This window comes from Carassius carassius, chromosome 3 (assembly GCF_963082965.1).
Source record: "Carassius carassius chromosome 3, fCarCar2.1, whole genome shotgun sequence".
Classification (NCBI taxonomy): Eukaryota; Metazoa; Chordata; class Actinopteri; order Cypriniformes; family Cyprinidae; genus Carassius; species Carassius carassius.
In genome coordinates, this window is record NC_081757.1 from 41,619,845 (window position 1) to 41,634,170 (window position 14,326).

At 38.1% G+C, this 14,326-nt stretch overlaps 1 protein-coding gene across 4 annotated transcripts in view; it reads right to left on the reverse strand.

Annotated features, from left to right (window-relative positions):
- The window catches only part of ppargc1a (peroxisome proliferator-activated receptor gamma, coactivator 1 alpha), a 39,092-nt gene extending 27,470 nt beyond the window's left edge, over positions 1–11,622 (reverse strand). The window contains exons 1-2 of one of the 4 annotated variants that reach the window (XM_059538845.1): positions 11,441–11,622; positions 8,237–8,416 (exon numbers count right to left, since the gene is read on the reverse strand). In XM_059538845.1, coding sequence (XP_059394828.1) covers positions 8,237–8,416; positions 11,441–11,488 — 228 coding nt within the window. In that variant the 5' untranslated portion in view covers positions 11,489–11,622. The remainder of the gene's footprint in view (positions 1–8,236; positions 8,417–11,440) is intronic. The other 3 variants (XM_059538837.1, XM_059538854.1, XM_059538863.1) reach the window with 3 other exon arrangements.
- Positions 11,623–14,326: the final 2,704 nt, after the last annotated feature.

Genomic DNA, 14,326 nt, shown 5'->3' on the forward strand with positions numbered 1-14,326 from the left:
AACAGACTTCGAATACCCTTGGTAACAAATTCCCCCCCATTCTCTCTCCCCCGCAGGGGTGTGTGGGGTGTTGAATTTGTTCTGTAATGAGCATCAGGTGGCTAAGAATCAAGATCAGCTGAGGCTACGGGCCCCCGAAGTACAACTACCACTTTAGACAGTAAGGGATAGGAAAGCAAGCATGAAAGAATAAAACATTGCCTTTGTGGACAGAGGAAGATGACAGAAGCATGAAAATGAATACAGGACAGGAAACCAGAGCCTGAGAAAGAAGCAGAATGCAAGAGTATGCAAGCAAACCGAGCAACAGCTTTATGTTAACTTGTCCCTCTCCAAACATGCCTTGCGGGGACTATTTTCCAGCTTCAAGTGATGTTACCCTCACTCTTCTTTCCCTCCTTCTCGCGCTCCCTTGCTTTTTTTCCCTCCCTTCATTGCAAAGTGAATATATTTGCTTATGCCCGCTGGATTTCAGACTCTCTCTACAGTTGTTTGACAAGCTTCACTGCCAAAACTTCAGAGGCTCCTTATTGATGAGAGGGCTCTGTCACACTATTGCAACTAAGAATTCACCCTGGTATGGCTACGAAATTGCCCAACTCTTTTTGATGCACTTTATATGAGAAACATACTTCAAATGTGTGACGAAACAACCCTAACCTACGGTGGCCGAGACAGCTCAACACGCTGCAACTTAAGAAAACACATGCAAATTGAAAAAACATCAGCAAGTGAAGAAAACACAAGTGTTGCAAATCATCACAACACGTGCATATAGCGAAACGCGCTGCAAATCATCACAACACATGCATATAACGAAACGCGCTTATAAAATATAACCCATTACCTGTTTGACCAATGGTGGCACCAATGCCACTACTCAAAATACCACCTAATTTCAGCCTAGGTGTCCAGTCCTGTTCCTGGAGGGCCTCCATCCTGCAGCGCTCAGCTCCAACCCTAACTAACACACCGTAACTAGCTAATCAAGGTCGTCAGGATTACTGTAACCCTCCAGGCAGATGTGTTGGAGGAGGTTGGAGCTAAACTCTGCAGGAAAGAGGCCCTCTGGGAGCAGGATGGAGCCGTGACATACAGCTAAATATACCTGCAGCTCATGCAACATGAGAGATACAACCAAGGAAATTCACTTAAGCATTCATTTCAATCTGAAGTAACAGGATAGCTTATTTAAACTAAAATTAATTTAGTTGTCAGGTGACTAAACACCATACAAAAAAATACAAAATATAAAAAAAAGAATTCAGTGTTGTTACCTACAAAAAAGCTGCAATGAAATAAAAATATGAATAATGATAACACCTGCACATAAAGCTAAATGAGAGATATAACCACGAGAATCCGTTAAACCGTTCAGGTTCACTGAGAATAGCTAAATAATTTAGTTGTCAGGTGTGTAAACATAATACAACAACAATTAATAAGAAAAACAGGTAACACTTTACTTTATGTATAATGCATTATAAAAGTAGTTGTAATGCATTAATTATGACTTGTAATGTAACTTATAATGCATTGTACAATCTCATGAATAACTTTAACCACATTTAATACATTATAACACTCATCAATTCATTGGTACATTATGCATTTTAAATTATTTACAGCAAGATATGATGTATTACAATGCACATTATTAATAATTATAATGGGTTATACCCTTTAATAACCCATTATAATGCATTATACATAAAAGTGAAACAGAAAAAAACATTAATGGATGTTGTTATTCTTAACTAATTCTAAAACTATTACATCATTTTTGATAACTGAAATAGAGCTGAAATTAAAATACAATATTTACAGTGAAAGAACCTGTAGTTTTTAGTATTTTTTTTAAATAAAATAAAATGTAATATTTATAACGATTGCACCTTCAGATAATGCAAAATGAGAGATATAACAAATTAAATGCATTAATCAATTTAGATTCACTGCAAAACAACAAAATATATAAATAATTTAGATTTTAGGTGACTTAACACCATGAAAACCATAAACAAATGGCAAAACCAGTGTTGTGTGTATATATATATATATATATATATATATATATATATATATTGTATATAACAAAAAATAAAAGGGGTTAAACTAAGGTTTTTTTTTTTTTTTTTGGTAATTGAAAGTTAAAATTAAAATAAAATAAAACGATTAAAATATAATGAGGTGATTATAAATTATAGAAACTGGTCATTATATTATTTATCATAATTTTATATTAATCATAAATACTGGTTTGCAGCACAAAGTCTCATTTAATGTTTAATGCACTTTGTTATTGTTCTAGTAATTCACCTATAGCAGGTAATGATACACAAATAAATTAAATAAATAAAACTAGAAGTGTTGCATTGACAGCTAATGGAAATAAATAGATCTTAATTTTAAAACTACTAAAACAGAAATAAATAAAAAAAATAAAGTTAAAAAGAATAATAATAAAAAAAATGACAAATGCACATGACAAAATTACAAAAATTAAAACTAAAAATATCTAAATAAAGGCTTATTCAAAATAATTAATGAATACTATAATAGTGATAAATAACACTTGTCAAAAAATGACAGCAGCAGCTTTAGTGATGCTTTTGAGGCCTGACAACATTCAAACCGTCTGCGCTTCGAGAGGATAAGTCAAAGTGTCGAGTGTGTGTGTGTGTGTGTGTGTGTGTGCAAGTGCGTGAGGAAATCACATTATGCAGCACAAAATGATAATATGCTTGGCCCAGCTGAACTTGTGCAGCTAAACTGATGGTGTGTTTTCAAATGTCAGCATATATTTGCAAATTAAAAATGCGAAGCCATCAGCAGTCACCGTTAACACCATGTGCGCGTGTCTCAGCGTAGATGTGCTTGAGAGCATTTTTCTGTCTTCTGAGAGACGTAGACCTACAGTAGATTTGGACGATTTGATCTGGGTTTCTGTTTGTAGATTTGGAAATTATTAGACGAGCAAGAAGCAAACAGAGCCTGTTTACATGGATGTGTTTATGAATGTGTGCGCTTGGGTGTGTGTCTGATTTATTTGAGCAATTAATCTCGCTTTCACACTTAGACATCCGAGCCTCCAAACACACACACCTACAAATACACACTTTGGCTCATCTCCAATAGCTAGGTCAGAGTCTGGTCAAAGTTTTAACCGGTCATCGGTAACTGCACTCACCTTACAAAGCACAGCCAGTGCTTTCACTCCACGAACAAGTTATAATTCCAAACACTTGCTGGCAGCATAGTTTTGTGTTTGGATATAAACATCACAAGAACCGACTGAACAGCCTTGGATGACCTAATACAGTACAGTCTTTAACAGGGAGTTATTTTGACTAGGTGTCAAGTGCTCTTAAAATAAAAGGCTGCGGCAATCTCTTGGAGTCAGGGAGTGTTCCATTCCACACATTGTCCATGCAGCGATGAGAACAGCAAGAACTGTAGCCTGGATTCAGAGCTAAATGCCATCCAAAAAGACAGCATGTTACACTCCAGTCACCTGTTCATCAAATGAGAGAGCTATCAGGACTACATCTAGGACTAGAACTCTGCTTAAAACATGCCCTTTAAAAGGTTTTAGTCACAGGATTGCTGGAGTTTTGGGCAGAATTAAAGTGAACAAATTGCTAAGAATTGTTTAGGCTTTTTGGAAATACGTGTAAAACGTTTCCTGCAGAAATCAACACTAGTAGCAGTAAAACACCAACAACTTATATTTCTTTTTTACACAAATGATGATTACTGTACGTGACAGATTATTGATTAAAAAGACTTATTTTTTCTGCAATTTCTTGCACAATATAATGATATGTTAAAACAATTTCAGCATGTTTGCATGAACATGGATGCATGATATGTCAACTAATGCATTTTGAATTTTGCATTTGTGACGTAGTAAACTTGCTCGGTTGCTCACCTGGTACAGCCTTGCACTGCATTGCACCTGTGAAACCCAAGCTTGATTCTACAAGTCAAAGACGAGTCGCGAATGTCACAAAACAAGCAACCTAATATCACTTTGCAGAAATGGTGCTACAGGCGCATTTTTCCAATGAGCCAGAGTTAAATAAATATAATGCATAGGAACATTTATTTGTACATCTGTCAATCATCATTGAAATACATTGTAGTCTATATGTTTTAAAACTGCAGATCTTCGATCACAAAGCTAAGCATTTAAATATCATCTTACCAAGACATATTATCAAGAGAGACAGAGTGACAACTGAGATTTATATGCATTTTATATAAGTAGTCTGCTATGCTGTTATAAAAATCTTACGGATTCGCAAGCTATCAGAATTTCAGCACTTTTCTGCCATATAAATGTCAACATCTTCACTAAATTGCATATTTTTTTCACTCAGTTTGGGCCTCTGAATAAAATTGAGTTCTTTTTTTTCTCCTCATGTGTGAACTCTGTATTCTCTCTCTCTCTTTAACATAACGATCTGCTACCATCACTGTTCCACATAGTACTTTTTTTGCAAGCACAATAGCTACAATATTTGTCACAGCAGCCTGATACCAAAGCATATCCCAGGGATTGTCTTTTGAATAGTCTGTAAATATCCTATAAAGTGCTACCTAACTTGATTTTGCTTTTAAATTTCTTGAAGAAGAAAAAAAAAAAAGACAAAACTTGGGTGCAGCACTTATCACTATGCATGAGAAGTAAATGTTCCATTTACGGAATACAAGCAGCTCAATACAAATGTAGCAGCCCTACACTTTCAACCAGTGCCTGAAAGAGCAAATCTATTTGACTCAAAGCGTGGTTTTACATGTCTGAGTGCTTCTAGCCTCCCCACGGCCCTGTTCCCGAGAGAGGGGCTGCTGGTGACAGGCTGACCATGCTGTCAGGCCCTCTCCCTGGGGCAGAGCGAGCTGCCTGTCGGCCCCCACCTCAGGAGATCCATTTTAGCCCCTGAGATGGGCTTGATAACTAGGGCTGAACTGCCACTGAAAGGCATAAGCCATCACGTCACACGAAATGCGTTTTCCCTGCGCCGCTATCACTCACTCTCATCTGCCTGCCGGCTTGCCCCACACGGCCCTGCAGTAATGGAACATCATGTACAAAATGTCAGGAAAGCGTAAGACATGAAATAATGAATCGTAATCAGGAAAATATATGTAAGCCTATTTGATGATGCTTTTGTATAGCTGTAATTTTCTGTTTCCTTTTTTGCATGTTACGCCTGTTTCGTATTTGATATGTAAATTTCATAAGGCCTCTAAATTATCAGCATGATCAAAATTTTGCTGAAACCCTTTTGTATGCAATCTGTTAAATGCCTTCTGTCGTCTGATTGATAGTTCATCCAGTTTATAACAACTTTGTAAAGTATAATTCTTAAAAGTCTATTTTCAGGTTGGGGCTCACATGAGTTTTTGCTGTGAAATCTTTAATGAGTAAACATAGTAATAATTTTTATAATGTTATTAATATTGTCAGATGAACACTCACTGGACTGAAGCAACTTTGATTTACTTGATTATCCATACATACATTTCTACAAAAAAAACATGCTCAGATGTGAGTATCAAATATGATTATCAGGCTTTCGAGGAATGTTGTTTGTTTATGCATCTCTCAGTCAATGCATTGCATTGACTTGCATTATATGTTTTGGAACTACAGACCTTTGAATATAAAACTAGGCATTAAAAATCTCACTAAGACATATTATTTAAACATTGTGACAAATTACATTTACATGCATTTTATGTAAGTAATCTGTTTTAATGTTATAAATACCTTTTTGATTTAGCCTATTAAGCTATCAGAATAGCATTTAGCTTTTTGACCATATAAATGTAAGTACATCCACCAAATTGCATATTTTTGCTCAGTTTGGGTATCTGAACAATCCTCCTGGAGTATGAGCAATAAAAGCAATGTATCAAACATGATATTTAACAAAAATAATATATTTTTTAATATTTTGTCTAGTGTTTTCAAACGATTAATCACGATTAACTGCACCCCCCCCCCAAAAAAAAGTTTTTGAGATGAACAATAAATGTGTGTGTACTGTATATATGTATATTATGTAAAAAAAAAAAAAAGTATATATATATATTGGATGCGATTAATCATTTGACCACTAATTTTGTCTAATGGGTCAATAAAATTTACATTCATATATATATATTATATAAACATGGGCTTTTACTGCTTTTATGATGTATAAATACAAATCAAAGAATGAAATTAAAATATCTAAGGCAAAACTGAAAAAAAAAAATTAATATATATATATTAAAATAGCCAGATCCTAAACAGCACAGGCAGGTTCAGTCTCTGTGTCCGTGTGTGGCCTGCTTGTTGTGTGACATCACAGGACTCGCCAGGCCACCCATTAACTATACTGCAGTCAGACAGGTTAAGAAAACATTGCCAGGGGTTTGAAAGAGTGCAATGGGAGGAAGAAAAAGTCCTGCCAACTAGCTTTACACAAGAGCTGGCCATTTATTAACCTGTCTTCACTCACTCTTGGGCACTGTACTGACCCACATAGGCCAGTATTGGAAATACATATACTATACACACATTCATAACTATTGACACCTCATGTCCTATTTCACTGAACTAGGATCAGCTGTTTTAGCACAATGTGCTTAAACTGAAATTTTAAATCAGGGTCCACAAAAACATTCTGAAACCTTCTATATCTCTAAGAATTTCCAATACACTTCTGCCACATGAGCAGTAATGCATGTAAATTACTGCCATGTTAATTAACATGCACCTACACACAGTATTATTTTTGCCACTTGTAATTACGGGCCCTATAAAATCATCCTCCCACCACATGGTCTAGGTAAGTGTTTCACACAGTCCTTCAAGAATTCCCTATAACAACATGACACAGACCCCTAAATTGAGCGACACTATATTTGCCAGCACTCAGAGCAATGCGGCATTATCATTTCTCTTCTCTATCTGCACAGATAAGACATAATGAACTAGCCAGAGCCAGGGCTGCTTTGTTTCAGCCGCCTCATTTCTTTTCCTCTGGACTTTGCATTCTCTGTCAGTGACGAAGAAGTGCAAGTGCAACAGGTTTAAAGTTTTACCTCTTCCCTTTTTCAACATGACAACCCCAGGCAGGAACAAGCCGGTTAAAGTGGACCCACTAGATCAAGGTGAGGATGCAGACTAGTTGTACAATAAACTAGAACTTCACTGGTGAGTTCAATAGAGTTCAGTGGAACTGAGTTGTCCACTGGGAAACGGTACCATTACCACCACAGAGTGTAGAAGTAAACATGCCATTCATTCCAATAGTGGAATAGATTCTAACAATAATTAAAAGCCATTAAAGACAGACCTACTGTGAGTAATGAGGCTTCTAATCAATGACATATGTTTTTGTTGAAGCCTCAGTCAGCATTATTTTAATATATTTTTAAACTGATAATATTTAACAGCAAAAAAATACCCATGCTTTTTACAGAGAAATCTCCACCAGTCAGAAAATTGTGCCAGTGAATGACATAGTCAGCTTATGCTCTCAAACTACTTTAATAGTTTTATGCAAAATATGTAGAATTTTCAATAAATGTAAAATGTTGTTCAATAGTCGCATATTTCATTTTTTTTTCTAATTGTCATTCACAATAATTCATGGGATTGTAGTTTTTTCCCTTGTTAAAGCCATAGAGTGAACAGTCTTGTCTTTTTGTCTGATTTCCTTCAAATCAAAGATTGTGAAGTTGTAGTTCACTTCAGAGCTGGTTGGTTTGGTTTAATGCAGATAAATCTTAAATTAGTACTTTTTTTTTTAATCCCTACGGAAAAAAATAAAGGGAAAAAATAGTTCCGAAACTAAGGCCACTGAAAAAGTGAACGGACACTGTTGCTCTGTGTTATTACTGACCACTACTCCAGAACATCGGGAGGAAAGTGCATACAAACAGCCATAAATTCCAGCCCAAGATTGTAGAAAAAGGTACAAACACTGATCTTCAGTATTGGACAAAGGTTGGGTGCTTATCATAATACCTCACCCCAGTTATCAGACAGCATGGATAAATGCTCATTCCCAAAGAGTTAAGCTCTGTTATTAACTAATAAACTGCACTGACTGACCATCCCAGCTTGTGAAGAATTCCACACTCGCGCAATAAACTGCGTGAAGCCAGAATCATATCTAATTTTACAATATACAAACATGCACATTCAGATAAGAAAACATCGCATGACCCTCTTTACCTCAAACAGGTTCGATGCTTCATTGCCATACTGACTGGAAATGATTTCTGATTGGTCGCTGTACCACTTGAGTCCTCCCAGAAAACTATCTGCATCGAGGTCACTGACATCCAGCTCAGAGAGGTCAAGCTCAGGCAGGTCAGGGCAAAGGGGCTGGTCTTCACCAACCAAGGCAGCACACTGAAAGAGAGAGGAGATGGTTGAGCACATATTTGCCAAGATGTTAGACATCTACATTCAGTGTTTGTGAAGAAATTACCCACCCAGTTTCTCAAAAAGCCATAAATGGCATTATAACTATTCAATTAAGGGTCTGTTTGATAGTAGAATTGATCAATCGGAATTCACCATGTTTTACCATTTGTTAACATTAACTTTGCATCATTTACAGTATGTATCTCAAACACAAATGGTATCAACTGTTAATGGTGGGATCAACATATATTGAATCATAAATTGTTGGTCAGGCTTCACAACACCTTGTATATGGACAGCAGGCTCGATATAAACATGTTACTGGAATAAGCTTGCAAACCCATTTATTTAATGCAAACAAAAGCCCTGCACATTCTAATAATGACAAAGAAAATCAAATGTGAGATAAAAAGCCAATGCTTTACTGGAAATGGTAAATAAGGCAAACATCTCAAATCTATTTATTTTCCACTGCTTTTATTGATTTTCTTTTAAACAAAAGTCCATATATTTTCCATTGTTTTTTTTTTTTGTAATCATAAGTAAAACTTGGCAAATGATGCTTTGTCGGGTTTTACATCGCTCATTATACCAAACAAAATGCTTAGTTTCTTAAAGCAACGTAGAAATGTTTTCATTATCTCTAATACTGTAAATCCGACATAATGTAAAAATGAAACCTTTGGCACTATGACATTTGGGGCAGTTTGGTATTCAAGATGGGATCATTTTTAAAAATGGATATGAAGATACTGCCAAATTCTTCCTTGGGCAGAACTTTTTGAAGGCTAAAATGAACTATGAGAAATACTGAAAGCAAAACATTATATTTCCATAAAACAACTATGGAAATAAAACACTTTCCGCACTTAATTCTATCGGTTTACCTGTTTTCTAGGCAAAACTTTGACAAATTGGTCCACAACATGCACCAACATATCTCTAATATCTTCACCTGCCCATTTGTACTGTGTGTCTGATGAAACCAATAACTCTTCCTCTATTTGTTTCATAGGGAGTGTAACTTTGCTACATAATTGAGTCCTCTGTGACTACTAGCACACGAAAGCTACGCCTTTCATTGCTAAATTTAGTACTTATTTAAGATGCATTGTTACAAATTAAACAGACTAATAACCAAATAAAGTGAACTGAATTCTAACCAAATTGCATACTCTTCAGCTGTGAACATGGCATTTGCAGAATTTAGGAAACCACATTAGCATAACCAACCAGAAAACAACAATTCTGTGATTGGCCGAGGCAGGGGAGGGGCGGGCCGTGTGGGGAAGAGCGCGACAGCCACGCCCTCTGGTTGGTCAGACACTGTACTTCATTTCACTGAGTATGTTGTGAGTAAAATAGAGGCGAAGCGGAGGCTAAACCAACAGCAGCTCGCGGAAAGACTGTGCGCGGTGGATAGAGTTTTGACAAACGGCGGAGGGTGCTGTAGAGTGATGCGTTTTGTGAAAAAGCGATACAGAGAACAGTAAAATGTTTATCATCCAACGTTACCCACTGATTCCGCTTCCCAAATCCTTTTCTCGGTAGGCTACTGACAGAAATGTCACAACAAGTAATCAAAATAAATAAGCGAGACTTTGCTCGGAGGCAGCACGATAGAGTTTGTGCCGAAGAATCTCGCGCGTCAAACTTGGTCACCGGTGTCTGATTTAATTGAGATCTATTAATGACACAAATCCCGTCGTTCCGCTGTCACAGAATTATACACCGGCAACGCGGTTACAACCAAATGATAAAATCACATGCATCTCACAGGCATCTTGTTGAAAGCCTTCTCTCTTTTCCTTTCGAAATACGGACACGCTAAATCACTAGCACATACAGAGAGAGAGAGAGAGAGAGAGAGAGAGAGAGAGAGAGCACATGGAAATGATTAGAATTTCTAACCGACCAGCAATTTGCTGATTGTGTTTAGATGGATTTATGCTCCGACTGAGACGCTCAACTAACGCTTGAAAATGAATATTATAACAATAACGCAACGTGCATACCTTGCAACACAGACAGGTGCCTATACAGCGCAGCGATATATTTCTACAGCTAGTGAGTAAAAGTTTCATCAAAGCATGCCGGAAACAATTCTTTATGAATATCTGAAATTATTAAACCTGCAATAAACCACGACGCGACTAGATAGATAGATAGATAGATAGATAGATAGATAGATAGATAGATAGATAGATAGATAGATAGATAGATAGACTGCTATGATAATAATAAAAGGGCGACGTTCGTGCGTCCATATCTTACATTTCGCCGAGTGAACATGATGTTTAAACAAACCTAATATGTCCCGAACTGCAATGATTCGCACTAAAAACGACAAACGTCATGCACAGTTATGAAATCGTTATTGATGTATTGCAGCTGAGCAACGCTTAACCTTGCAATGAGGTTTTGATAAATATAAAGTAAAGCAGCTTTTCTTTGCCTTTCAGCACGCATATTGTCCAATAATAAATCCAGCACGCGCTCCGCGGTCCGCATGCATCCAAATAGCCTTCTTCGAGACTGTATCTGTGTTCTAGTTGGAAGTTTCAATGTATATACAATACCTGACGCGAGAACATATTAGTAATTCCAGCACATCGGCAGTGGCTCTGAAGCAGATACCTGTCTCATCATCACCTGCGTTACAGCGAGCGAGCGCACTCCATCCACGGGAACGTCAACACAATTTCCCACGACAAGACATCCTAAGTAGACTGGCACTGTTCAACTCCGACACAGCTTGAGAGAAGCCGCACTCTATCACCAGATAAACCACTGCACATACAATTTCTGCCAACAAATTAGAGTGTATCACAACCCGGTGTATTCCCGTGTATTCAGAGCCTCAGTGTCTTCCGCGCATCTTACAGGATCGGTAGAATTTCACATTTACGAGAGAAGCCAGTCTTGGACGTTTCCTGCGATCCGTCTACTCACATAAAAACAATTAAGTGTTCGAGCCCTGGAAAAAATAAGTTGCACATCAGTTCTCACCTCTAGTTCTCTCCACACCGAATCTTGATTACACCTGTCCCACGCCATCCAGCCCCTGAATGACGGCACGAAAAAAGAAAACACGGGCAAAAGAGAAAATCCACTCGTTCCCGGACGCCCCTCACTGACAATGAACCGAGGGCACCTGTCTTACAACTGCTTTCCATCACATGACAAAGCTATTAAAAGTAGGCAGGGGAGTGACTCCCCTTCGCTGTCACTCGCCAGTGACGCGCTGTAAGGAAAGGCGGAGTTTGGCACGCGCATAGTAAATCTTCCCCAACTATGAAACCACTCGCTCCTCTCAACATGCCTCTAGTAGCGGATAGGGTTGGGAACCAAGAAACAGTGCTTTTTTTTTATATAAATATGGGTCTCGTGACTTTTGGTTGCACTGACTGAACGTGCATTTTTCCACCGATAGGGCCGGGAGTCCGTGTTAAAATGAACTGGCTGTTCAGCTGCGCCGTAGCACCGCTACTGAATATAGAGCGCGCAACATACAGTGACCAATGTAGTTCGATTCTCCAATAACATCGGCTGCTTTAGTATAGTATAAAACATTGTGAATGTCTTTGAGAGGCTACTGAAAACGGGAATTGTTTATTTCATTATATCAGGCAATAAATAAACCAAGAACTGTAAAACCTGAAAGCTTCAGCTGGGATTGCTTATTTCAAACGTATAAAATAAGTAGCATGCCATTAAAAACCCGATTAATTGGCAAATGAAGTGCTAAATAAATTTAGTCCCCGTCTTGTTTGTTGGTTTATTTAGTAGGATATTTTATTTAGGAAATGTAAAATAACCGGGATTGTTACTACTCGGAATGAACTGACATAATGTAGCTAGTTAGCTCATCTGTAGTAAAAAATAAATAAAAAACATAAATGCTGTCTGTGTAAATACTAACGGGGGTCAGTGCAGTCCGAGGGATAAATTACGACTCTGGCGGGACTTTTGCCCATCAGTTCATATATCAGATATGCTATTAGCCTATTATATATTTTTTTTTTTTATTGCGAACAGCTATCTCATTCGCCATATCAAATGTAATTATATTGGTGCGCTTAAGAAAAGCTTTTAATCCTAATTACTTTCGTTCACCGAAGTAAACAGTTGCTCTAGGCCTCTTTATTAAGCAAATCTGCGGCGGTATCATTCATCTCCGACCAGTGCGGACGGAAAATAATGTAAATCAAGACAGGATAAATGTGTTGGTTATACGAGAACACGGTCAATAAGTTGTGAGGACTGTGGTGGTTCACGGAATGCTTTGAATCTATATAGCCTGAGGCGTTTTCTTTACTCGAATGCTCCCTGTCCGAAGCGTGCTTGCGAGGGGGTTGCTGTGAGCTCAAATATATGCTTCACGGCGTGTATACAGCGGCTGACTGAGAGGGGACTGGCTTCTTCATCTCGAGCTCATTGGATGTCGTGTCACATTTAGCACCCCCACCCCTCTCCCTTGCGCACGATTTATGCTCTCAAGCACTGTTTCCATACATCGAGGCATCGCAAACGAAGCAACATCATCGGCTTGGCTGCTCAGAGCCACAACGACTTAAAGAGAGTGAGTAATGCGCTCACGACGGATTTTCTTCCTCCCTCAGACGCCGGGGAGAAGCAGGTGACGAGGTGTACAGTGTCAACAGTTCATGTATACGCAACATAGACATAGAGAAAACCAAAACATGAGGTTTGTAGACAGTCAAAACAAAACGCAGGTCGACCACTGATGACTGCCCACTTCTGCGAGCTGCAAGCCCACTGTTTATCAAGTGCTTCTTTAATTTTCATGACCAAAACATTGAGGAAAAGAGTTACAGTGGTGGCCAAAATTGTTAGAAAACATGATTTAATTTCAAAATGGTCATGAAACATGCAGACGGTTGCTCTGACCACAAAAAAATAACAGGTGAAGTGAATCATACTCTTTTTTTTATCAGCTTTTAAATTTAATATTTGGTATGTCCACCTTTTTCCGCAGTTACTCATCTCTCTGCCATGGTGTCAGTATATTTCCTGAGAACTTCAACACTAATGTTACCCCATGCCTTCTGTAACTCAAGACAAAGGCTTTCTTTTGAATGTAGCCTGCAGTAGATCTGTCCAGTTTATTTCCACCTCTCCTCACATTTGCTTGATCTGGAGTTTGAGGGAGCCAGTCCATCATTTTCAGTGTTCCAGCAGATTCCTTCCCTCTCAGGTAGTTCTGGCCACAGTTCATTTTATGGGTATTGTAATGCTCAATTCAACAATTCAAGTGAAACCTCTTAAATATGCCAAGTGTTCTAACAATTTTTGCCACCCTTGTATGTGGTTGGTGAGGTATGGACAAGTGGTTTGCAATATACCTACTGGTTTGTAACGATCAAAACCCTAGTCCAAAAATTAGACTGTATTTTGTGTGTGTGTTTATTTCAGGAAGCTGATCCCATGCCATTGCAATGAAGGCATTTGCTCTATCCACAGACGACCACTCTTATCTCAGATGGTTCTTACATGGTAGCGTAAACACAATACTAATGCAACACACAGATGACACACTGATGCCATATTGTAATCAAGGCTGGAGCTGGAGGGATGAAAATAGTTGCTCATTGTATGGTTGTAAAGGCACGTGACTCCCTCTCGGTCCCTTTGCTTTCTGCTCTCTCTCTCTCTCTCTCTCTCTCTCTCTCTCTCTCTCTCTCTCTCTCTCTCTCTCGCTCTCTCTCTCTCTTACTCACACAGACAAGCTGCAAGCCTTATCTGATTGTTCTCTTTATGGCAATTAAGAAATTGCAAGCTAAAAATATGGCTCTGTTGTGATTTCCTTTTAAATGGATTTTGATTTGTTTTCATTTTTCTTCCTCGTTCTGGCAGCTGAATGTTTCCGAGAGG